This window comes from Phalangium opilio, unplaced genomic scaffold, assembly GCF_054372755.1.
Source record: "Phalangium opilio isolate 3A_F unplaced genomic scaffold, DU_Popi_V2 ptg000329l_1, whole genome shotgun sequence".
Lineage (NCBI taxonomy): Eukaryota > Metazoa > Arthropoda > Arachnida > Opiliones > Phalangiidae > Phalangium > Phalangium opilio.
The window spans coordinates 5,566,132-5,590,995 of NW_028324226.1; the positions used below are offsets into that span (position 1 = coordinate 5,566,132).

General features: G+C 39.1%; 4 protein-coding genes across 6 annotated transcripts; 2 read left to right on the forward strand and 2 right to left on the reverse strand.

The window, feature by feature from the left end:
• The first annotated feature begins 90 nt into the window (after positions 1-90).
• Positions 91-3,860, forward strand: Tsen34 (tRNA splicing endonuclease subunit 34). The gene is made up of 6 exons (XM_089859425.1): positions 91-312; positions 373-510; positions 570-670; positions 1,693-1,990; positions 2,056-2,208; positions 3,657-3,860. The coding sequence occupies exons 1-6, from the start codon at positions 228-230 to the stop codon at positions 3,839-3,841; spliced, it is 960 nt and encodes a 319-aa protein (XP_089715551.1). The 5' UTR covers positions 91-227; the 3' UTR covers positions 3,842-3,860.
• Positions 3,861-5,918: 2,058 nt separating this feature from the next.
• LOC149610500 (F-box only protein 43-like) lies at positions 5,919-11,097 on the reverse strand. Its single transcript, XM_089859418.1, has 4 exons — positions 10,801-11,097; positions 9,988-10,620; positions 8,719-8,892; positions 5,919-6,399 (listed from the first exon to the last, which is right to left on the reverse strand). The coding sequence occupies exons 2-4, from the start codon at positions 10,606-10,608 to the stop codon at positions 6,139-6,141; spliced, it is 1,056 nt and encodes a 351-aa protein (XP_089715544.1). The 5' UTR covers positions 10,609-10,620; positions 10,801-11,097; the 3' UTR covers positions 5,919-6,138.
• A 427-nt stretch (positions 11,098-11,524) lies between these two features.
• On the forward strand, positions 11,525-12,238 carry LOC149610501 (DNA-directed RNA polymerases I, II, and III subunit RPABC4-like). 3 transcript variants are annotated; one of them, XM_089859436.1, is made up of 4 exons: positions 11,525-11,654; positions 11,768-11,863; positions 11,961-12,053; positions 12,129-12,238. In XM_089859436.1, the coding sequence occupies exons 2-4, from the start codon at positions 11,806-11,808 to the stop codon at positions 12,149-12,151; spliced, it is 174 nt and encodes a 57-aa protein (XP_089715562.1). In that variant the 5' UTR covers positions 11,525-11,654; positions 11,768-11,805; the 3' UTR covers positions 12,152-12,238. The 3 variants fall into 3 exon arrangements, with proteins under 3 accessions (XP_089715562.1, XP_089715561.1, XP_089715560.1); XM_089859435.1 differs by having other exon boundaries at positions 11,553-11,709; XM_089859434.1 differs by lacking the exon at positions 11,525-11,654 and having other exon boundaries at positions 11,716-11,863.
• LOC149610502 (exocyst complex component 3-like) lies at positions 12,043-21,848 on the reverse strand. Its single transcript, XM_089859410.1, has 17 exons — positions 21,704-21,848; positions 21,462-21,646; positions 20,708-20,798; positions 20,446-20,634; positions 20,122-20,384; positions 18,703-18,892; positions 18,556-18,629; positions 18,394-18,489; positions 18,154-18,313; positions 17,952-18,045; positions 16,513-16,583; positions 16,300-16,445; positions 15,098-15,169; positions 14,751-15,027; positions 13,583-13,675; positions 12,353-12,445; positions 12,043-12,285 (listed from the first exon to the last, which is right to left on the reverse strand). The coding sequence occupies exons 1-17, from the start codon at positions 21,758-21,760 to the stop codon at positions 12,199-12,201; spliced, it is 2,238 nt and encodes a 745-aa protein (XP_089715536.1). The 5' UTR covers positions 21,761-21,848; the 3' UTR covers positions 12,043-12,198.
• Between the last annotated feature and the right edge of the window lie 3,016 nt (positions 21,849-24,864).

A 24,864-nucleotide genomic window follows, 5' to 3' on the forward strand; every position in this document is an offset into this window, starting at 1 on the left:
CGGCGAGTGTCACAATTTCCCGCCAAATCTTGAGCCCAACCAATCAAAATCGAGAATCCAGAGGGAATGGCGCGAAACTAAGTTCAAAGGTCGGAAACGTGGGCCTGAGCCTCCCGCAGTTCGGGGACATTTAAAAACAAGTGAAGTTACTTTTGGACTGGGATATTTTTTAAAAATTTAAATATTTTTATCATGTGAGGTTTTAAAAATTTAAAGATTTAGTAAAAATGGAAGTTTGTAAAGAAGAAAATTCAGTTTCCAAAATTTCCATTAACTACATGCATGGAAACTATTTCATTTGGAAAGCAGAAGGTAATATAATTAATATAAAATTAAAAACAAAGGTGGGAAAAATTAGAATGTTTTTTATAGACGCGCATGAATGTAGAAAAAACTATCGCATAGTTGGAACCCCAATGGGATGCTTAGCAAAAAATCCATTTCAAAACAACCAATTAGGTCTCCCACTTCGATTAATGCCTGAACAGGCTTACTTATTAAAAGAAAAAGGTACACTATAGGATAGGGGAAACTTATGAAAAGATCTTTATAGCAATAATCCGTTCTAGGTTTTGCTACAATTACTCACAGTCCTATCTTAAATGAACCAGTATCTTTAGAAACGAATGAAAAATTCAAAGAAATTAGGGAAAAACTATTTGAAAATCAGGTACCACACTTAAATTAAGAAAATAGGGATTAAACAGGGTTCATACAACTTTTGGAAAACAAATTTCCCTGAGATTTCCAGGTTTTTCCCCATATACTTCCCTGAGTTTTCCCCCTATATGGAGTATCCTATGGAGCAAATGTTAACGAAGGAGGAGGGGTAAATAGGACTATTACATAATCAAAGGACATCCCCGTATCTCTAATATAACCAGAGTTATGAGCCTCCAAAGTATAGTGTAATGTTAATCCTATGGAGGGTATGTTTACGGACATTTTGCTTAATTACTCGGCCCGTTTGTCGTAGCCGTACGTTTTTAGTATGGTTAGATGGGGGATAAATAGGACTATAATATACTCAAAGGCCATCCCCGTATCTCTAATATAACCAGAGTTATGAGCCTCCAAAGTGTAGTGTAATGTTAATCCTATGGAGGGTATGTTTATGAACATTTTGCTTAATAACTCGGCCCATGTTTGTCGTAGCCGTACGTTTTTAGTATGGTTAGATGGGGGATAAAGAGGGCTATAACATACTCAAAGGGCATCCCCGTATCTATAGTAGAACCAGAGTTACGAGCCTCCAAAGTATAGTGTAATGTTAATCCTATGGAGGGTATGTTTATGAACATTTTGCTTAATAACTCGGCCCCTGTTTGTCGTAGCCGTACGTTTTTAGTATGGTTAGATGAGGGATAAAGAGGGCTATAACATAATCAAAGGGCATCCCTGTATCTATAGTAGAACCAGAGTTACGAGCCTCCAAAGTTTAGTGTAATGTTAATCCTATGGAGGGAATATTCACGAACATTTTGCTTAATTACTCGGCCCCTGTTTGACGCAAATTTCCCTGATTTCCCTGAATTTTACTAAAAATTCGAAATTTCCCTGAGTTTTCCCCTGAGGTTTTTGTCAACTATTTATTTCCCTGATTATTCCAGGTTTTCCAGGTTTGTATGAACCCTGTTAAAAGAAAGATAAAAAAGGCATTAAATTTCTTTTGGGGTTATAATTAATTAATAGAACAAAGTGTACAAAGAGGAAAGGAAGAGCACGATTCTAACCAAAGCGGATACTATAGTAGCGGGCAAAAAACGTAGATTATTAGAAAAATCATTAGGGACCCTTAGTAAGAAGAAAAGAAAGAAACTCCAAACAGAATTGGAGAAAAATTTGGACGATGTTTCAAAGTTAAATCTGACAGAATTTGGGGAGATTAAAATCCCGGATATAGAAGTTAATCGCGATGAAGTGATTAAAGAGGAATTAAGAAAAATTTCTGATCTTCCCCGAGAATCCCAATGGGTTCAAATTCACACTGGTAAAGAAATACGCGCATGTGATTTTTAAAGTTTAAAAATTAACATAAAGAATTTGGATTCTTAGAATGCCCTTGGGCTGATAGTGAAACTATTGAGAAGGAATATCCTTCAAATGAATTAGAAAGACAGAGATTTCTAGTGTTCAAAGATTTATGGGAACGAGACTTGTATTTGACTAGTGGACATAAATTTGGAGGAGATTACTTAGCTTACCCTGGTAAAATTTTATTAATTAGCGAAAATGTTAAAAAGGAAAAGTTTATGTAACGTAACATTACACCTTAAAAGAACAACCTTTTTCTAAATATAAAACGAAAATTATTAAAAAATTACATTACAAAATAATTAGCATTTAATTATTCTTAAAAACGAGGAGTAATGCGCCGCCATTGTTATAGTGGCGTCTGCTAAATCGAACCTCTTACCCCTACCGGATTGGTTGAATTCTCACAGGCTGAGAGGTTCGATTTAGAAGACGCCACTCAACAAATTGGCGGCGCCATGGATAAAGTATGCGCTTGAGGATATTTGTTTTCACGCTATAGGATAGGCAACTCCCTATCTCCGATGACAGATTATTATGAGTGGGGTGGCCTAGCGGTTAGCGCTTTCGCCTCGCAGCAAGAGGATCCCGGACTGTGGCACCGGGTGAAAATTTGGGAACAAATCCTTCTGCGTAGAGTTTGCAAGTTCTCTCCCCGCTTGGTAAAGGAGTTTTCCTCCGCGGTCTAACCCGGTTTCTCCTTTCCATCAAAACTTGCAGAGGTTAATGGTAACAGTTAGTATAGGGCGCTGTAGGTTAGCTGTGGCATAGGGGCTAGCCACCACCCTTCTATGCATTGTAAAGGGACCCACCTGTAAACAAGCCACGGGCTTAGTGTGGAAATCCCTTCATAGAAAAAGATTACTTTTTTCCAGCTTCGGTTGTCAGCACGCGCAAAGCTGGGTCTCTATGTAACGTAGCTTTGTGCATGCTGACAGGAGACGAACGAAATTCTCATTTTCAGGATTTAAATTTCGTCTCTTTTGTCTACACGCACAAAGCTACGTTTCATAAAGACCTAGCTTTACGCGTGCTGACAACCGAAGATGAGCAGAGTATATATCGAATAAGAAGAAGCTGTCGTCGGAGAAAGGGAGTTGCCTATCCTATGGAGTTAAAATAAATTTCCAAACGCGCATTCTTTGTCCATGGCGGCGCAGTACTTCAGTAGTCCCCGTTTTTAAGACTAATTAGATGCTAATTATTTTGAAATAAGAGATAATTTATTTTTCCTTTTATATGTAGAAAAAGGCCGTTCTTTTAAAGGTATAATCAAGAAGTGATATCTAGTTTACTAGGGAGAAGGTATAAGATGCCTAAGTATTCGCGCGCCATAGTCCCAGTCCCCCTTTCAAAATACAAGGGGGGGGGGACGTAAAAGGAGGCCGGGCTATTTCGCCTCTCCCCAGTTGAAACCATTGAGATGCTGGTTGTAATTTAGAGGCGGGGATTAACTCCGGACCTACTATACGTTTGGAATGGAGATAAAGCTGGAAATGTGGAGGCGAATTTATACCTTTTCCCTAATAAACTAGATATCACTTCTCGGTATAATATTATGTTAACTAAACTTTTCCTTTAAACAAAGTAAATAAAATTGAACTCTGTTAAATTTTTTAAAGGTGACCCAGCGCAATTTCACGCGTGGTATGTTGTTCATTGCTTTTCTAATTCGCAGTCTTTTGAAGCCCTTGATATTGTAACCAAGGGTCGTCTAGGAACTCAAGTTAGGAAAAATGTAATTTTAGCTTCTGTTAATCGTGATTCTACAATTGATTATACCACATTAAGTTGGGCCGGAGATTAAATTCAAATTTTTATAAAAATTATCTTTTTTTGACATTTTTTTAAGTAATCAAAATACAATTTATTTAAATTAAGTATATATTGTGTGTGTGTGATCCATTTGTACATTATGTACAATTATCGTAGTATATTTACATAAACACTGATAAAATAATTGATAAGATAGGAATTTTAAAAATCGGCGAGCTTTTAAAGGGATAGTACATTATTAAAAAGAAAATAAAATATTTTGTAATAATTAGGACTGTTTTAAAGTAAATAAAAAAGTAGATAGAAATTATTTGTAATTGTTTTAAAACACCAGCCAATCAAAGATGGTATTAAAGGGAGGGTGAAGTAGAAAATCAAGCGATTTTTTTATCGATTCTTCTACTAATTATAAGACCAGTCTGCAAATAGTGAAACATTCAGGAAATACCAGCTCCGAATGATTTTAAAATTATTTCAAATTAGGTTCAGATTTTAAGGATAATTTTAAATAAGGACCTCCGACCAATCACGTAACGCCCTGCCTTCTTGTTAACAAAATTCTCGTGGCACGCACGCTCCGTGTTGAATGAAATTTATCACGAGATTTGATAAAATTAGGCGCGCGACGTGACAATCTAGGCGCGAGACACGGAACGTGCCACGAGAATTTTGTTAACAAAAAGGCAGGGCGTTACGCGATTGGTCGGAGGTCCTTCTTTAAAATTATCCATAAAATCTGAACCTAATTTGAATTTTAAAATCATTCGGAATCAGTATTTCCTGAATGTTTGACTATGCAGACTGGTCTTATAATTTGCAGAAGAATCAATAAAAAAATCACTTGATTTTCTACTTCACCATCCCTTTAAAGGGAGAATGAAATGACTTGACAATAATTTTTTAATCAAATTAGACAAACAAAATGACATTTTCATTATTTTCGTGGCAAGTTTTCTTAATGATTTAGGCTAAATTGATTAAAAATTTAAAATTTTCAAAACAATTTCATTTTCCCTTTAAAAATGGCACTTGTTTTGAATTGGCTGACATATTTCTGACGGACCCTAAAGTTACGAATTTTCTTCAAAAGAACTATTTATAAGTCATTAACCTTTAATTTCAAACTAAATAATACAAAATCTTAATCTTTTAACTAATTTGATGCTTTTATGAATTAAATATTATAAAAACAGTCCTAATTAATATAAAATAAACATTTTCTCAGGGAGTTTTGAGTTGACTATCACCGCTTTAAATGGAAAAAGGCACTTTTCATAATTGTATAAAAATTAAAAAACAGTATATACTGAGCATTCGGATATATAAAAATATAAGTTAACAATAATAATATTGATTGAAATTTTCTTTTCTAATTATTAAAATGTAGGCAAGAATTTGAGCTCGGAAATACTTTTGATTGCTTTCATTTTAAAGTGGGTTTTTTCTAACGGAACGGGACTTATTTAAATTTTAAAATAAATATAATAAATGCGTTTAAAGTTGAGAACTGGACATAATAAATGCGTTTAAAGGGAGGGTGAAGTAGGAAATCAAGTGATTTTTTATAATATCGATTCTTCTACTAATTACAAGACCAGTCTGCAAATAGTGAAACATTCAGGAAATACCAGCTCCGAATGATTTTAAAATTCAAATTAGGTTCAGAATTTAAGGATAATTTTAAATAAGCCCCTCCGACCAATCGCGTAACGCCTTGCCTTTATATTAACAAAATTTTCGTGGCACGCATGCTCCGTGTCTCGCGCCACGATTGTCTGTCACATCGCGTGCCTAATTTTATCAAATCTTGTGATAAATTTCATTCGACACGGAGCATGCGTGCCACGAGAATTTTGTTAATATAAAGGCAGGGCGTTACGCCATTGGTCGGAGGGGCTTATTTAAAATTATCCTTAAAATCTGAACCTAATTTGAATTTTAAAATCATTCAGAAGTATTTCCTGAATGTTTCACTATTTGCAGACTAGTCTTATAATTAGTAGAAGAATCGATAAAAAAATTACTTGATTTTCCACTTCACCCTCCCTTTAAACTAAAGTTGAGACCTGGAACAAGATTTTGGGCGGGGCATAAGGGGGGGGGGACCCTTTTTTTAAAAAACTGAGTAAATTTAATGTTGCGTTTGATAATTAATAATACTTTGTGGGATATATGATAAAACTAAAGCTAAAAAAACCACAACATCGGGTGGAGAGGTATAAAAAAGTAGTATGAATGTTTTAAGTAAGGATTTTTTGGTTGTAAACGAACGAACGAACGAAAAGAGGACCAGCTCTAATTTTTATAACGGTGCAACGGTTGCTTCTCTCAGACTAGTAATCGCCTTAAGTTCTTTTTGCTTTTTTCGCTGCAGACTTGAGTGTTTCTTACTTCTAGTTTACCATTCGTGAATGTCTTAACCGGGCACGGGGTTATCCCGTGAAATTTCGTTGTGCAAATGGAGCAAAAATCATTCAGGCAATTAAGGTTGTTGCATCGGCCTCGATTTTCAATTGGCGTGATTCTGGCGGGTGATGAGCATTTTGGGCATGGGCGTAAAGATTCGCACCTGAGCAATTTTTTGCCCGCCTGTAATAAATATTTAGGCTAAAAGGGGGCGGAAAATATCCTTCCCTAAACGTCAGAACCATGTCTAGCCAAATAGGAGCATTCCCTCACCATCTTTCCACTACTTAATAAGGACGGACTTGCAAGTTCCGACATAGCTCCACCCCTTCTACCATTTCTATATTATTTTTAATAGGGAGCTAACTAACAGTTCTGACCCTGAAATTTCACACCCTTCTACCTCTTACTGGAGTTTCATCCCCCCCTAACGGTTGGAAACGGTATTCTACGCGCATAAATACCAACCAGAGGGGGGCTGCGTGACGTCAGACTATCTCTTCCCCCTAGCCAGTTAGCTCCCTGTAGTGAAAAAATGGGGGGGGGGGGGGGTAAAACTTTGCCTTCCATCCTGCTTTTTCGCGCCTACAGGCTTGGGGTCTTGGGGGATCATGAGAGTGGACAGAGGCGGGAGGGAGGTAAAACTTTGCCTTCCATCCTGCTTTTTCGCGCCTACAGGCTTGGGGGATCATGAGAGTGGACAGAGGCGGGAGGGATGGGGGGGGGGGTAAAACTCTGCCTTCCATCCTGCTTTTTCGCGCCTACAGGCTTGGGGTCTTGGGGGATCATGAGAGTGGACAGAGGCGGGAGGGAGGTAAAACTTTGCCTTCCATCCTGCTTTTTCGCGCCTACAGGCTTGGGGGATCATGAGAGTGGACAGAGGCGGGAGGGATGGGGGGGGGGGTAAAACTCTGCCTTCCATCCTGCTTTTTCGCGCCTACAGGCTTGGGGTCTTGGGGGATCATGAGAGTGGACAGAGGCGGGAGGGAGGTAAAACTTTGCCTTCCATCCTGCTTTTTCGCGCCTACAGGCTTGGGGGATCATGAGAGTGGACAGAGGCGGGAGGGATGGGGGGGGGGTAAAACTCTGCCTTCCATCCTGCTTTTTCGCGCCTACAGGCTTGGGGTCTTGGGGGATCATGAGAGTGGACAGAGGCGGGAGGGAGGTAAAACTTTGCCTTCCATCCTGCTTTTTCGCGCCTACAGGCTTGGGGTCTTGGGGGATCATGAGAGTGGACAGAGGCGGGAGGGATGGGGGGGGGGGTAAAACTCTGCCTTCCATCCTGCTTTTTCGCGCCTACAGGCTTGGGGGATCATGACAGTGGACAGAGGCGGGGAGGGATGGGAGTGGTTATTTTTAGTTGGAGCAACAATACCTTACTCAAGCCTTACAAATTTCTTTGAATTTCCCCTGAATTTTAGTAAAAATTATAAATTTCCCTGAGTTTTTAGTCAACAATTTATTTCCCTGACATTTCTACATAGTTTTCAGACTAGGAGCATTGATACCATTTACACCAGGAGGCTACTTGGTACTGCACTTTGACCGCCATGAAGCCTGGCCTCCTGGTGTAAATGGTATCAATACTCCTAGTCTGAAAACTATGTATAGATTCTCCAGGTTTGTATGAAGTTCCCTGAAATTGATAGACTAGAGAGCCATCTCAGAAGCCTTAGTGTGACGTCACCCATGCTATTTGCCCATAGAACCAAAGCGGTACCGAACATGGCCGCCCCATGGATTAACTAGGGATTGTTCACTAACTGGGTTTCCCATGTAATAATATCGCCAACTACAGGTTCCGAATCATTCCTTGATTCCCCTCTTCATTCCCCCAATTTATTGGACCAAAACGGATGTACATATGGCGCCATCTCTCGGCAAAATAAATCGTTTTTTTTCCCAATTTAGGCAGTATTTCAATTTTGACGTCATAGACCACGTGATATTTGGTCCAATTTTCTTATAACTTCCTGTTAGGGATAGTAGCTGCTGCTAGGGGGCGTTTGGAACATGATTGCGTTATCTTTCTGGGGGAACGAACTATCCCTAGCGTTAGTTAATCCATGGCCGCCCACTGCCAAAGCTAAGCCTGTGACGTTTTACCTAGGCACTGACGTAACAAATGAGATAGCTCTAGTGTCACTAGAAAGGGGGTGTAGATTGTGTATTCCTCCCTCTAGGGTCGCTCTTGTAATGGGGGGGGGGGAATCCTGTTCGCGGCGCCTAGTAAGGGGGATGACACTAAGCTAAGAAATAGCATATGTATTTACCTAGTAGGGACCAGTGTCGGTAGAGAGGGGAGTAGACTGTTTATCCCTCCCTCTAGGCGCGCTTTTGTAAGAGAGGATACTGTACGCGCCTGGTAGGGGGGATGACACTGAGCTAAGAGATATGACGTTTGCATAGTAGAACTGACATTACTCTATAGACATTAGAACCAAGGTTTTAATATTTTTTCCCCCTGAGGTAAAGTTTAAAAAATAAATAAATAAATCTTACTTCTACAAATTGTGTGTGTTTTCCCAAATCTTGGCTAGAGTCGGACTTTGTTCTGCTTCTAATTAATCCATCACTTTCCGATATATGAACCCCTAACAAGTTGTGCTCAATATATTGTAGAGGGTCACGAATTTCATCATACGCCTTTGATCGTTTAATTAGGTGACCATGCTCCTAGTTTCAAATAAATTTGACGTATTTACTTATAGATAGTTTACACACATGGAGGATTCATACCATATCAAGGTTCATACAACTTTTGGAAAACAAATTTCCCTGAGATTTCCAGGCTTTCCCCCCATATATGGATCCGATCAAATGTTATCGAAAGAGGGGGGCAAATAGGACTATTACATAATCAAAGGACATCCCCGTATCTCTAATATAACCACAGTTATGAGCCTACAAAATTTAGTGTAATGTTAATCCTATGGAGGGGGTTGTTTATTTTCGTTTTGCTTAATTACTCGGCCCCTGTTTGTTGTAGCCCTAAGTTTTTAGTATGGTTGGATGGGGGACAAATAGGACTATTACATACTCAAAGGACATCCTCGTATCTCTAATATAACCAGAGTTATGAGCCCCCAAAGTATAGTGTAATGTTAATCCTATGGAGGGGGTATGTTTTTGAACATTTTGCTTAATTACTCGACCCCTGTTTGTGGTAGCCGTACGTTTTTAGTATGGTTAGATGGGGGATAAATAGGACTATAATATACTCAAAGGACATCCCCGTATCTCTAATTATATAACCAGAGTTACGAGCCTCCAAAGTTTAGTGTAATGCTATTCCTATGGAGGGGGGGGTTATGTTTTTGAACATTTTGCTTAATTACTCGGCCCCTGTTTGTCGTAGCCGTACGTTTTTAGTATGGTTAGATGGGGGATAAATAGGACTATAATATACTCAAAGGGCATCCCCGTATCTCTAGTAGAACCAGAGTTACGAAACTCCAAAATTTAGTGTAATGTTAATCCTATGGAGGGAATATTCACGAACATTTTGCTTAATTACTCGGCCCCTGTTTGACGCAAATTTCCCTGAATTTTACTAAAAATTCCAAATTTCCCTGAGGTTTTTGTCAACTATTAATTTCCCAGGTTTGTGTGAACCCTGCATATACACCAGGAGGCCGGGCTACCTGGAGGACAGAAACCCGTCTGCTTTTGTCATCAAAGTAGCCCGGCCTTCTGGTGTAAATGGTATGAATCCTCCATGCATGTAAACCATCTAAAACACGATTAATAAATAATAAATAAAATACTTACGAGTGATTTGAGAGGTGATATTTTAGGACGATGACATAGATGTTCGCTTATTATTTGGCACCATTTTCTGCTAACTTTTTTGCACGCTTCAAGATCTTTATCATTCAAATAACTAATAATACGGGATACGGCGGGAGAAAACTGCGCCAAATCTTTGAAGAAATCGATGTGCGGCACTCCGATATCTTGACCATGTCTGTACACCGTAACTGGTCTAAACCTGGGTTTTTGCCTGACAAACTGGGGTGTTTTTAACGAATCTTCTTTAATAATAAATGGGGCAACACCGGGAATTTGAATTTCATCATTGGCACATGAAAAGTTTAGCCTCGGAATTGGTGAAAGTCCGGAATAGTTAACACTGGCTAGGCTTGTAAATCTATTGCTCGGAGAATAGCTCGGGGTAAATGCGTAAAGTCTATCACTTTCCCTTCGTAAATGACGATAAGAAGGAGTATCTGGCTCCGCACTTTTCCCGGTGGAGTAACCACTATCATTGACTTTCAAAATTTCTTGCGACAATGGTGTGCTTGTAGAGTTTAAAATATCATGAACAGGTGGATATTTGCTTTCATAATTCATCAATGAATTAATTACGCCTTGCTTGCTTTCCATGTTCATTTTGATCTAAGCCTATTAAAATAAATATACCTCAAACCTAGCCTACTATGCAAATAACCGCGCCAAATTAGTCAAAAAGGCGCAATTGTTTGTCATAAAAATGTGTAGCCCCTTTCCAAGCAAAGCAGCTCAAAGTAATAATTCTACTTTAAATACAGACTAAAGAAATAAAATAAAAAACTAGTAACATACCTTTCTTTTTGAAAATGCTTAAACCGCATACAATTCCGATTAACTATAAAACCATTTAAATATAATTCGTAAATACGAATTCAAGCCCGGGTACTACACATAGCGTTACAGCATTCAACCCAACAGACTTCTCCAGCCCGTTGATAACTGCAGTTTGAATTTCGGACTTTTAAACATAAGGAACCAATGAAAATGCAAAGTCCAAAAATACAACGGTTTTGGGGAGGGCGGTAGTACCACGTGAGAGATTGAACCAATAATATTTCGCTGTATATACAACACGATGACGTAATTTTGTATTTACGGAGAACCATGGGGGAGCACGGTGAGAAGTGATTGGACAATGTCAATAGATAACAAGAGTAGACCGTTGCCTACGTTAATCAAGGCCTGTGCGCGGTGGCTTCGAAGGGGGGACTTTTAAGAAACGAAACTTCTTATTTTCTCCCTGTTTTAGCGCGAGATTTCATTGATAGCGGGACCGAAACGCGCGCGAAATTAGTATTTAAAATTCCAAGCGCGAGAAAATGAACATTTCAAATTATTTAGGTCCAGCTATGCATAGTTTACAGGCGTGGAGGATTCCTACCATTAACACAAGGAGACCAAGCGACTTAGAGTGTAAAATCGTCTGCTATTTTACACTCTAAGTTGCCAGGTCTCCTTGTGCAAATGGTATGAATCCTCCACGCCTGTAAACTATGTATTGGCGCCTCAGGTGAGAGAATTTGGCAACTTAAATTGCCAAAATAAAAATAAAAATTGGCGCCGCGCACAGGCCTTGATTAACGTAGGCAACGAGTAGACATTACAAAATACACAACACAAGTAAACAGGTTAAAGGAGAATCAAAGGTTTACATTCTTTCTTTTTAAGGTTAAGGGTCATTTTTGACCATCGTGCTTAAAAGTACGTTTAAAATAACATAAAAAACTTTTATCAGTTTAAATAAATACCCCTTATCTAGTTTAAATAGGCATAACGAACTAAGCCTCGGTCAGAACAATGGATGCATCAACATCCAAGGAACCACCAAGACAACCCATGGTGTATATTTGCGGAGGTAATTTGAAATTTGATAATTTATGCCCTTTAACCCCTCACTTTTTAATCTTAAGGTCATTTTGACATGACTAATGTTTAAATATAAATATTTGCAGAATGTCATCAAGAAAATGAAATAAAACCAAGAGATCCTATTCGTTGCCGAGAATGTGGATACAGAATAATGTACAAAAAACGTACCAAGCGTCGTATCCTTTATTTTATATTATATTAATATTATATAAATCTCTTATAAATATATTTTACTTAACTACAAACTAAAGTCATCGTTTTTGATGCTCGATGATGCAATTTCAAATAAGAAAAAATAACCAAAAAAATTTGTATTTACTTTTAAGCGACATAAATCTCTGAAAATATTGTTTTTTTTATATTTTTGATGTCTGATGATTTGGCCCCTTCTAACATCTCCGAGACCAACTATAAAAATTAGTTAAATAAGAACAATGATCCCCCCAACCAAATTTATATCTTTCCTTTTACAAACCTGTCTAGCATCAGATTTTCCCAAGTCACCTCTCAAGTTAATGAGTTCAATTAATTGGTCATCTGATATGTCAGGATAGCTGTGAATCAAACTCTAAAGAAAAAACATTATAAGAATAAATGGGATATTGATTGCTAAGATTAAATTAATTATCCAATGATTGAACTTGAAGGGATTGGGAATAATAACATCAGGGTTCATACACACCTGGAAAACTTGGGGAAATATGTGGGAATAAAACCTGGATAAACTCAGGGAAATGTATGGGAGTAAAACGTGTAGACAGGGTTCATACAAACCTGGAAAACCTGGAAATATCAGGGAAATAAATAGTTGACAAAAACCTCAAGGAAAACTCAGGGAAATTTAGAATTTTTAGTAAAATTCAGGGAAATCAAGGAAATTTGCGTCAAACAGGGGCCGAGTAATTAAGCAAAATGCTCGTGAACATACCCTCCATAGGATTAACATTACACTATACTTTGGAGGCTCATAACTCTGGTTATATTAGAGATACGGGGATGTCCTTTGAGTATGTTATAATCCTATTTATCCCCCCCCCCCTCCTTCGTTAACATTTGCTAAATAGGATACTCCATATACAGGAAAAACCTGGAAATCTCAGGGAAATTTGTTTTCCAAAAGTTGTATGAACCCTGGTAGAAACTCAGGGAAAAAAACCTGGGAAATGTATGGGAAAAAAACCTGTAAAAACTTAGGGAATTATATGGGAGAAAAACCTGTAAAAACCCAGGGAAATATATGGGGGAAAAAACCTGGTAAATATATGGGAGAAAAACCTCTAAAAACTCAGGTAAATATATGGGAATAACACCTGTAAAAACTCGGGGAAATATATGGGAGAAAAACCTGTAAAAACTTAGGGAATTATATGGGAGAAAAACCTCTAAAAACTTGGGGAAACATGGGAAAAACCCAGGTAAATATATGGGAATAGCACCTGTAAAAACTCAGGAAAATATATGGGAATAACACCTGGCAAACTTAGGGAAATATATGGGGTAAAAAACTGCTAAACTCAGGGAAATATATGGAAAAAAAAGCCTGCAAAACTAATACATGGGAAAAAAAATGGAAAACACAGGGAAATATATGGGGAAAAAAAAAACCTGCAAAACTTTGGAAAATGGGTTTTCCAAAAGTTGTAAGAACCCTGAACATTATACTGTGCCAACCAAAGATGTTAGCCAAAAATTTATAATAACATACCGATATTTCCAAGGACAACATATTTGTGTCATAAAGCTTCAAAACCACCGCAAGTTGAGGGAATGCGTCTAAAGGTGAAGTGTTTTGCTGGTTCTGAAGGGGAAAAAAAAATATATTTGAATATTACAATCAATGATGGGCACTGTCCAATCTGAGACTGTTATCAGTCACCAATATCACTATTTTGCCAATATGTTAGTTTGGGCTTAAAGGAAAACTTCAGATAACATAACATAACCTTAAAAGAACACCCTTTTTCTAAATATAGGGTAAAAGGAAAAATAAATGATCTCTTATTACAAAATAATTAGCATTTAATTAGTGTTAACACGAGTACTAATGTGCTGCCATTAGTTTAGTGGCGTCTGCTAAATCGAACCACTTACTGCTACAGGATTGGTTGAATTTTCACAGGCTGAGAGGGACATAGCCCACTCGATCACGCGCGTAAGTTTTACTTTTATATTTAGAAAAAGGCTGTTCTTTTAAGACATAATATTATGTTTCCTGAGCTTTTCCTTTAAATTAATGTTAGAAAATTTTGAGGGTGAAGTAGAAAATCAAGTGATTTTTTTATCGATTCTTCTACTAATTTTAAGACCAGTCTGCATAGTGAAACATTCAGGAAATACCAGCTCCGAATGATTTTAAAATTCAAATTAGGTTCAGATTTGAAGGATAATTTTAAATAAGGACTTCTGACCAATCGCGTAACGCCCTCCCTTTTTATTAACAAAATTCTCGTGGCACGCTCCATGTCTCGCGCCACAATTGTCACGTCGCCTGCAAATTTTATCAAATCTCGTGATAAATTTCATTCAACACGGAGCATGCGTGCCATGAGAATTTTGTTAATAAAAATGCAGGGCGTTACGCGATTGGTCGGAGGGGCTTATTTAAAATTACCCTTAAAATGTGAACCTAATTTGAATTTTAAAATCATTCGGAGCTGGTATTTCCTGAATGTTTCACTATTTGCAGACTGGTCTTATAATTAGTAGAAGGATCGATAAAAAAATCACTTGATTTTCCACTTCACCCTCCCTTTAATAACTGGGTAGGTATTGTTATCAGTTAATTATAACTTTTAAACCTCCCAAAATCATCATAACCAATCATTATATTAGTAACTTTAAAAAATACTTAATAGGTCAAAAAACTAACTCACTTTTTCTTTTTCTTTAACAACGGATTTCAACTTAATGAAAAGAGCCTTTAGAACTTCTCCTTCCTTTGAAAACTTATCAGCCACCTCTTTCCTTTCTTCGTAATTACGGAAAGCGGTTTTTCTTTGCAACAGAGCACGAATATAACTCTTAGCAATGCGTTTTTCAATTCCTTTCATGATGTCATCGAAATTGCAGGGCCACAAGTGGGTATAATCATGGCAATAATCCTCCAGAGTCGCGCATATAGTGTCAACCATATTTGTACCCGTTAATTGCCTTTAATTTAGAAATAATATTAAAATTAATTACATAACATAACATAATGAAAGAAAAGACTATTGTTTACCATTTTCTCGTTAAAGCATCGGCAAGCTCTTTATCCAAATCCAAAAATACTTCATCTTGTAGATACCCTAATCTGAAATACGTTATTACTTATTATTACTGCCATTAATTAAAAGTGTAATTAGTACCATAAGTTTATAAGATATGTTCCATAAGTATGACACGTCTTGTATTCGGTAATGCTAGAGATACTTACAGCTCGAGCTAGTTCGAGAACGACAACGCGAGAATTGAAGTCCTACACTCGGTTAATTTTGCAGACTTCCATCTTCCTATTTAGTCTGTACTAAGCCTTTACAGGGTTCATCCAACTTTTGGAAAACAAATTTCCCTGAAATATCCAGGTTTTTCCCCATATACTTCCCTGAATTTTCCAGGTTTTTCCCCGTACATGGAGTATCCTATGGAGCAAATGTTAACGAAGGAGGGAGGGGGGGGGCAAATAGGACTATTGCATAATCAAAGGACATCCCCGTATCTCTAGTAGAACCAGAGTTATGAGCCTCCAAAGTATAGTGTAATGTTAATCCTATGGTGGGAATATTCACGAACATTTTGCTTAATTACTCGGCCCCTGTTTGTCGTAGCCCTAAGTTTTTAGTATGGTTGGCTGGGGGACAAATAGGACTATTACATACTCAAAGGACATCCTCGTATCTCTAATATAACCAGAGTTATGAGCCCCAAAGTATAGTGTAATGTTAATCCTATGGAGGAGGTGTTCACGAACATTTTGCTTAATTACTCGGCCCCTGTTTGTCGTAGCCGTACGTTTTTAGTATGGTTGGATGGGGGATAAATAGGACTATAACATACTCAAAGGGCATCGCCGTATCTCTAGTAGAACCAGAGTTACGAGCCTCCAAAGTTCAGTGTAATGTTAATCCTATGGAGGGGGGGGGGATGTTCACGAACAATTTGCTTAATTACTCGGCCCCTGTTTGACGCAAATTTCCCTGATTTCCCTGAATTTTACTAAAAATTCTAAATTTCCCTGAGTTTTCCCTGACGTTTTTGTCAACTATTTATTTCCCTGATTTTTCCAGGTTTGTATGAACCCTGCTTTAACAGCGCCTCACCAGGCAGGCGTCGCTTTACCTCGAATCTATGACCTACGTCACTTCATGACAAGCTCCAGTTTCTAAGTTACCAGTGACAAACTTATGTGGAACATATCTTATGAACTTATTAATTTTTTATTACGTTTCTATTCGTAGGTCTTCATAATGGTATTGAAGTATCTCGTGGGTTTTTTCCGCTTCATTATCATCTTTACTAGATTTCCAATAACGATTATAAAGTTGTTTAAACATATCCTTAAACTGTTGACAATTATTTGCTACAGCCACCTATTTAAGTATTTAACATTAAGTACTTAATTCTAAATCAGGAACAAAAAGATTAGGGCACACGCACCATGTAATGTGTATAATATTTACAGACACTTCGATCTTCAAAATGTTTATAAGAATAGTCTTTAATTGCGTCTATAAAAGGAAAATGTTTTCAGTTCTATTGTTTTAATTTTAAGTCCTTTAAAGGGACTGCAAAGAAGGCATCAGCGGGTGGGTAAAAATTATTTGAAATACGTCACAGACATCACGTAATGCCAAGATACAAAGCCTCCTCATGGAGTGGAACTGGACATTTAGTCCTTGTTTTTTTGCAAGATTGCAGCGCCAATTCCATGAAGTGGTAGTTTTCGAAATAAAACGAACTAAGCTTCTTTGAACCACGCCTCTCCTCGGTCACGTGCTTCTGACGTATTTCAAATCATTTTTACCCACCCACCGATGCCCTGTTTACAGTCCCTTTAACGTTGCCGAGGGAAACAAAAAAAAAACCCAATTCTAGTGTACCTATAGAGAGTGGTACTAAGAGGGGAGGAGCTACGGGGGCGTGACGTCAATATCTGTAGTCTAAATAGTATGGCCTAAGCTGACGACCTCCAATATAGTCCCCAAAAACCGAGGTAAGAGATAGGAGGGTATGACGTCATGAGAAAGTTCGTGGTAGTAGACTAGAAAGAGGTCTGAGGGGTGTAGATTAATAGGGCTCCTCCCCTTTCCACCAAAATGGTGTCACACTCACTTTACAGAGTGGAAGGCTTATGGGGGAATGCATCAGATTGGTTAAGCAGATGCATGACGTTTAATGGAGAATATTTTCACCCCTTTGCCCACTCCATATAGAGCTATCTCAGACGCCTTGGTGTGACGTCACCCATGCTATTTGCTCATAGAACCAAAGCGGTACCAAACATGGCCGCCCACTGCCAAAGCTAAGCCTGTGACGTTTAACCTAGGCACTAACGTCACAACTGAGATATCTCTATTGATAAACCGACCTAATCTCGTATTCTTATTTCATCCCCTTTCTCATGGGATTTTCGTTTCCTTTCACAGGAAAGCATTAATTAACATAACATTATACTTCAAAAGAACGGCGCTTATCCAAATATAAAAGGAATTATATTATTTACAAAATAATAAGCATTTAATTAGTCTTAAAAAACGAGGACTACTGCGCCATCCGCCATTGCCTTAGTGGCGTCTGCTAAACCGAACCTCTTACATGCGTGATCGAGTGGGCTATGCCCTATCTTACCCTTACCTCTCTCTCAGAAAGTGGGAATTCAACCAATCCCACAGGGGCTTACAGACTCCACTAAACCAATGGCGGTTGGCGCAGTATTCCACGTTTTTAAGACTAATTAAATGCTAATTATCATATTGTAATAAGAGATCGTTAATTTATCTTTTTTAATATTTAGAATAAAAGGTCTTTCTTTTAAGGTATAATGTTATGTTACTTGAACTTTTCCCCGTTAAAATTAGACTAAAATTAATTAATACCTCTATACATTTTCCTAAATGACACAACTTGACGTAAACTCTCTAACATCACCCTGTTAACTACATCTTGGTTAACAGTGCGAGCCAGATGAAGCTAAAATTAAATCAAATTAATTAATTAATTAAGTTTTTGCTAAAAAGTAAAAAAAATCAATCATAAATATCAGTATTTATGTAAAAGAACAAAAAAAAATAATAGTACGTGTTGATCAATCATTTGAATCAAAATAACAGGAAGTGACGTATGAAAGTAGCCATTTCCATCCGCTTCTGGTTCAGCGTCTCTACTCCAATCTTTCACTTCGGTAGCTAAAGTATTTTTCATCCATTCTTCGTAGTTGGTTCTCATATAATCCATGAATCTTAATTAATTAATTTAACTCAAATTTAGAACCAATAATTATTAATTACTTAAGATCATTCTCAGACTCCCGTTAATTACTTTTGAATTAATTTTTCAACCAAGCTCTCTTCTAACAAGGGCTCTAACTTGTTAACGTCTATTCCTAAATCAGGGTGTCCCATTAACTCTTCGCTCCTATGGTTTTAATTTGAATTAAAGTAATTTTTAATCGGAATTAAAATGATTCAGAATTAATTATACTTGTATGTTTTTAGCCAGGCTAATAGAGTCATATATTCATTGCCTTCTAACCCATTCAAGACAATGTTGTGCAGCTAATTTTAGAAATAACTCGTTAGGGATAATTCCCTGATGAGATTTTGTCATCATTTTTGTAAAGATACTTACATGTTTTGAAATACAGTTGTGGTAAATCTTGACATATTGGTTAACAATGTCATACCATGGAGGAAAACATGGTACACAGAAAACTTTGAGTACTTTAAGATCATCCAGAATAATCATGCGGTTGATTTCCAAATGTCGAACGAGCCACATTTTATTTTCTTCTCTAACTTCCAATTGGTTTCCTTCAATCCTACATTATTTAAAGTTAATTTACTAGTTTATTACTAGGATTGTGTAGTGCAACCTGTTTTTCTAGAAGTTTGTGGGTATTCGCGAGTTTTCCATAAAGCTATAGTAACACTACGCGAGTCCGGTTTTTTCCCCTACGCGAGTCCGTTTGCTCCCCCCTACGCGAGTCCGTTTTTTCCTCCCCCCTACGCGAGTCCGTTTTTTTCCTCCCCCCTACGCGAGTCCGTTTTTTCCTCCCCCCTACGCGAGTCCGTTTTTTCCTCCCCCCTACGCGAGTCCGTTTTTTCCTCCCCCCTACGCGAGTCCGTTTTTTCCTCCCCCCTACGCGAGTCCGTTTTTTCCTCCCCCCTACGCGAGTCCGTTTTTTCCTCCCCCCCTACGCGAGTCCGTTTTTTCCTCCCCCCCTACGCGAGTCCGTTTTTTCCTCCCCCCTACGCGAGTCCGGTTTTTATCCCCATACGCGAGTCCGGTTTTTCCTCCCATACGCGAGTCCGGTTTTTCCTCCCCTACGCGAGTCCGGTTTTTCCTCCCCTACGCGAGTCCGTTTTCCCCCCATACGCGAGTCCGTTTTCTCCCCCCTGCGCGAGTCCGTTTTTCCCCCTGCGCGAGTCCGTTTATTCCCCCCTGCGCGAGTCCGTTTATTCCCCCCTGCGCGAGTCCGTTTATTCCCCCCTGCGCGAGTCCGTTTATTCCCCCCTGCGCGAGTCCGTTTATTCCCCCCTGCGCGAGTCCGTTTATTCCCCCCTGCGCGAGTCCGTTTATTCCCCCCTGCGCGAGTCCGTTTATTCCCCCCTGCGCGAGTCCGTTTATTCCCCCCTGCGCGAGTCCGTTTATTCCCCCCTGCGCGAGTCCGTTTATTCCCCCCTGCGCGAGTCCGTTTATTCCCCCCTGCGCGAGTCCGTTTATTCCCCCCTGCGCGAGTCCGTTTATTCCCCCCTGTGCGAGTCCGTTTATTCCCCCCTGCGCGAGTCCGTTTATTCCCCCCTGCGCGAGTCCGTTTATTCCCCCCTGCGCGAGTCCGTTTATTCCCCCCTGCGCGAGTCCGTTTATTCCCCCCTACGTGAGTCCGTTTTCCCCCCCCTACGCGAGTCCGTTTTTCCCCCTACGCGAGTCCGTTTTTCCCCCTACGCGAGTCCGTTTTTCCCCCTACGCGAGTCCGTTTTTCCTCCCAAATCAGGACTCGCGCACCTCTATATTTATTACCAAAAAAAAAATCATTTATAAAGTTACCTTTCCATGACTGCATCTTTCAAAACCTCAAAAGCTTTTCGTTTCCATTGTTTCGGTCTTCCAGGCGCCAAAAATCCAACATTTCTTTGACGTTCAAGAGCAATTTTATCAGCTGTTTCTTCTCTCTCAATAATACGAAGTGCCGTGACAATAACTTGGGGTTCTTTTCTAACAGTATCCAAAGTACGACGTAAAACAAGCCATAATTGCTTGCCAAGATTATCCGACAGTTTTTCAACATCACTGAAATAATACTTGAGCGTCTGGTGCGGAAAAAGACATTAAATACTATTAAGCATTCTATTAATCAAGGATTAAAGTTACGTGGCTGTCAGTCGGACTTTGTTGCGGTAACTTGGACATCTCAAACAAGATTTCGTCCCTGGAATTTTCCAGATCTGACAATCTTTGATGAGCGTGTAAAAGCTTTCCTTCATTAATGAAAGCCTGCGTTTTTTGAACACTGCCAGGAACGTTAAATATGTGTTTCAAGTTTTCAATTGCAGTGACATGCTGTGTGTCGCAAAGTAGATATCAGAATCAGTCTGTAAATAACATGAACCTCCAGGCATAGTTTTTAACGTACTTGGCTGTGATTAATAGCTTCTTTCTTAACATCTTGTAATTTGTCCGATAGTCGAGGTATCAACTTGAATGAATCTTCAATTTCTTGAAGGCTATAGACAGTCGGATAAGGGTTAAAAATTTATCCTCATCTACCATCAAAATGGCAAGAACGGCAATAGATGCTACTGATTGGCAAAGTGGGCTGCTGAGGCTTTTAATATTTGACTATATAAATCAAAGTCCTGACTGACTGACTGACTGACTGATAATCAACGCCCAGCCCAAACCGCTTGCCCTAAAAGGCTGAAAATTTGCAGGAACGTTACTCATAAGTAGTAGGCGCGTACTAAGAAAGATTTTTCCAATCCGCCGCCGTCTTAAAAAATGGCGCCCAAAAATGTAAAAAAACTTCTCTATGCAACATAGTCCGCGTGTTTCAACTGATTTCACAAATATTTAGTACACTGGTTTCCTTTAAGCTATAGACGGACAGAATGGTCTTTTGGGTTCGATTTGTTGCCATCTTTTTAAATGGCGGCCAAAAACCTAAAAACCCTTATAATAATGTCCGCGTGAAGAGTAATAAAAAATGCATCCTGACGGGCTGACGGGCAACACCGAGTGCCTTCGCTCCTAGGGTGCTACAAAAATATTAGTCATCAGTAAAATCTACCCATTAATTCTTTATATCATTTTGATGGAAGTTCTTATTACAAGCGAGCGACGCCGCGGGTAACAGCTAGTATTTGATATATTCCATGCACCCTACATACTTATGCTTTATCTCTTTGATATCTTGCAATGAAGTTTGAAGATGATTTAGACTAGTTTTGACACCATCAAGTTGAGATTGCATGGTAGTCTTTAACATGGCTTCGACTGAAGCTTTTTTGCGACTGACTTTCCTCTTATATTGTTCAACTTTTTCTAATTGATCTGGGCGTTGAAGCATAATCGCCTACATGTTGGTGAAAATTAAAAATTTCTCCCGTTTTAAAATTTAAACTTTACTCACGACATGCTTTGCGGCAGTGGCTCTGGCTTCAGCTTCCATAACATCAACAGCATCCATTTTGTTTATTATTATGAAGACTGAATCTGAATTTCACCCTAAGCCTTGGTCTATCAATTTTTGAAGTTTCACAATTAAGTGTACACTCAATTAAACTGTATAGAAATTTCGGCCTTATTAAAAAAAAACAATATTTTAAATTATTCTAGGAGAGCGATAGCTCTCTTAGATAAGACCTCATACCGACTTTAATGTATAAGGATGGTTTTTTGATTGGTTATAACTTTTTTTGTATCGTATTAACTGCTTTGAAAAAATTCCACAGAACTACAATTCGGGACCTAAATATGTGGTTAAAATTTCAAAAAGATCCATCCATTAGTTTTTCTTATAAAAAATAAGGGTCATTCCTATTTAAGAGGCCGTTTTCCATAGTGGTAAAATTTTTAGTAGGATGGTAGTAAAAATAGTAGTATTCCCCCTACGAGGAAAAGCGGAACCTATGATGGAGAAAATAGTATGAATTGCTACATTGTGCCGACTAACCATAAATTGCCGCCTTTTCCAAAATATTGCTGACTAACCATAAATTTCCGCCTTTTTGAAATATTACTGACTAACCATAAATTGCCGCCTTTTCCAAAATATTGCTGACCAACCATAAATTGCCGCCTTTTCCAAATTATTTCTCACTAATCATAAATTGCCGCCTTTTCCAAAACATTGCTATATTACTGTCTTTTTCCGTGTAAAGAGGCGCATACTTAGCCTTTCGTGAATAAACAGGAAAAATAAAATGGGGTAATGCACTGGCCTTTTAACAAGGCGTTTTAAGTGTTCTAATTGCGAGGCCAGTACAGAATGAACATGCAAAACGAAATGTTGGAATAATACATTGGCTTTTAACCTAATTGCGAGGTCAGTACAGATATGCCCTTACGTTCAAACGAGATTAGACCAGGTTAGGTTAGGTTAGGTTTAGGCGAGGCGGGTGAAATTCCATGTCGGGCCTCTCAAGTAGGTGTTGGTAGTGGCCTACTTGAGAGGCCATTAGAAAATAAACATGCAAAACGGAACCGTGTACAATTACACGCGCCTCTGAACTAAGCGTTTGTAGTGGCCTACTTGAGAGGCCAGTAGAGAATAAACACGCAAAATTAAACTAGGGACAATACATGGGTTTCTTATCTATGTTTTTATCGTCGGCTACTTTGCCGTTCGTGAATAAATATTAAAAACGAAATGGAAGCATCACATTGGCCTTTAAACTAGGTGTCCTAAGTGGCCTAATTGCGAGGCCAGTACAGATATGTCCTAACGTTCAAACTAGATAAGTATAGGTTAGGTTAGGTTAGGTTAGGTTAGGTTAGGTTAGGTTAGGTTAGGTTAGGTTAGGTTAGGTTAGGTTAGGTTAGGTTAGGTTAGGTTAGGTTAGGTTAGGTTAGGTTAGGTTAGGTTAGGTTAGGTTAGGTTAGGTTAGGTTAGGTTAGGTTAGGTTAGGTTAGGTTAGGTTAGGTTAGGTTAGGTTAGGTTAGGTTAGGTTAGGTTAGGTTAGGTTAGGTTAGGTTAGGTTAGGTTAGGTTAGGTTAGGTTAGGTTAGGTTAGGTTAGGTTAGGTTAGGTTAGGTTAGGTTAGGTTAGGTTAGGTTAGGTTAGGTTAGGTTAGGTTAGGTTAGGTTAGGTTAGGTTGGGTTGGGTTGGGTTGGGTTGGGTTAGGTTAGGTTAAGTGTCAGGCCGCTCATCTTGGCGTCAGTAGTGGCCTACTTGAGAGGCCAGTAGAGAATAAACAAGCTAAATGGAATCATGGACTATTACACTGGCCTCTCAACTAGGCGTCAGTAGTGGCCTACTTGAGAGGCCAGTAGAGAATAAACAAGCTAAATGGAATCATGGACTATTACACTGGCCTCTCAACTAGGCGTCAGTAGTGGCCTACTTGAGAGGCCAGTAGAGAATAAACAAGCTAAATGGAATCATGGACTATTACACTGGCCTCTCAACTAGGCGTCAGTAGTGGCCTACTTGAGAGGCCAGTAGAGAATAAACAAGCTATATGGAACCATGGACTATTACACTGGCCTCTCAACTAGGCGTCAGTAGTGGCGTACTTGAGAGGCCAGTAGAGAATAAACAAGCTAAATGGAACCATGGACTATTACACTGGCCTCTCAACTAGGCGTCAGTAGTGGCCTACTTGAGAGGCCAGTAGAGAATAAACAAGCTAAATGGAATCATGGACTATTACACTGGCCTCTCAACTAGGCGTCAGTAGTGGCCTACTTGAGAGGCCAGTAGAGAATAAACAAGCTAAATGGAATCATGGACTATTACACTGGCCTCTCAACTAGGCGTCAGTAGTGGCCTACTTGAGAGGCCAGTAGAGAATAAACAAGCTAAATGGAATCATGGACTATTACACTGGCCTCTCAACTAGGCGTCAGTAGTGGCCTACTTGAGAGGCCAGTAGAGAATAAACAAGCTAAATGGAACCATGGACTATTACACTGGCCTCTCAACTAGGCGTCAGTAGTGGCCTACTTGAGAGGCCAGTAGAGAATAAACAAGCTAAATGGAACCATGGACTATTACATTGGCCGCTCAACTAGGCGTCAGTAGTGGCCTACTTGAGAGGCCAGTAGAGAATAAACAAGCTATATGGAACCATGGACTATTACACTGGCCTCTCAACTAGGCGTCAGTAGTGGCGTACTTGAGAGGCCAGTAGAGAATAAACAAGCTAAATGGAACCATGGACTATTACACTGGCCTCTCAACTAGGCGTCAGTAGTGGCCTACTTGAGAGGCCAGTAGAGAATAAACAAGCTAAATGGAATCATGGACTATTACACTGGCCTCTCAACTAGGCGTCAGTAGTGGCCTACTTGAGAGGCCAGTAGAGAATAAACAAGCTAAATGGAATCATGGACTATTACACTGGCCTCTCAACTAGGCGTCAGTAGTGGCCTACTTGAGAGGCCAGTAGAGAATAAACAAGCTAAATGGAACCATGGACTATTACACTGGCCTCTCAACTAGGCGTCAGTAGTGGCCTACTTGAGAGGCCAGTAGAGAATAAACAAGCTAAATGGAACCATGGACTATTACACTGGCCGCTCAAGTAGGCGTCAGTAGTGGCCTACTTGAGAGGCCAGTAGAGAATAAACA

What these genes read in the sequence shown, in the direction of transcription:
- Tsen34 (XM_089859425.1), top strand. Translation starts at nt 228, where the DNA reads ATGGAAGTTTGTAAAGAAGAAAATTCAGTTTCCAAAATTTCCATTAAC. An exon ending in TTACTTATTAAAAGAAAAAG is followed by an intron (nt 511 to 569) that starts GTACACTATAGG and finishes AATCCGTTCTAG; the next exon opens with GTTTTGCTACAATTACTCAC. An exon ending in AAAAACTATTTGAAAATCAG is followed by an intron (nt 671 to 1,692) that starts GTACCACACTTA and finishes ATTAATTAATAG; the next exon opens with AACAAAGTGTACAAAGAGGA.
- LOC149610500 (XM_089859418.1), bottom strand. Translation starts at nt 10,608, where the DNA reads ATGAACATGGAAAGCAAGCAAGGCGTAATTAATTCATTGATGAATTAT. An exon ending in TATCACCTCTCAAATCACTC is followed by an intron (nt 8,893 to 9,987) that starts GTAAGTATTTTA and finishes ATTTGAAACTAG; the next exon opens with GAGCATGGTCACCTAATTAA. An exon ending in AACACACACAATTTGTAGAA is followed by an intron (nt 6,400 to 8,718) that starts GTAAGATTTATT and finishes TATTTATTACAG; the next exon opens with GCGGGCAAAAAATTGCTCAG.
- LOC149610501 (XM_089859436.1), top strand. Translation starts at nt 11,806, where the DNA reads ATGGATGCATCAACATCCAAGGAACCACCAAGACAACCCATGGTGTAT. An exon ending in CATGGTGTATATTTGCGGAG is followed by an intron (nt 11,864 to 11,960) that starts GTAATTTGAAAT and finishes AAATATTTGCAG; the next exon opens with AATGTCATCAAGAAAATGAA. An exon ending in CAAAAAACGTACCAAGCGTC is followed by an intron (nt 12,054 to 12,128) that starts GTATCCTTTATT and finishes TACAAACTAAAG; the next exon opens with TCATCGTTTTTGATGCTCGA.
- LOC149610502 (XM_089859410.1), bottom strand. Translation starts at nt 21,760, where the DNA reads ATGGATGCTGTTGATGTTATGGAAGCTGAAGCCAGAGCCACTGCCGCA. An exon ending in AAAGATGCAGTCATGGAAAG is followed by an intron (nt 18,893 to 20,121) that starts GTAACTTTATAA and finishes TAAATAATGTAG; the next exon opens with GATTGAAGGAAACCAATTGG. An exon ending in TTCAAATGATTGATCAACAC is followed by an intron (nt 18,046 to 18,153) that starts GTACTATTATTT and finishes ATTTAATTTTAG; the next exon opens with CTTCATCTGGCTCGCACTGT.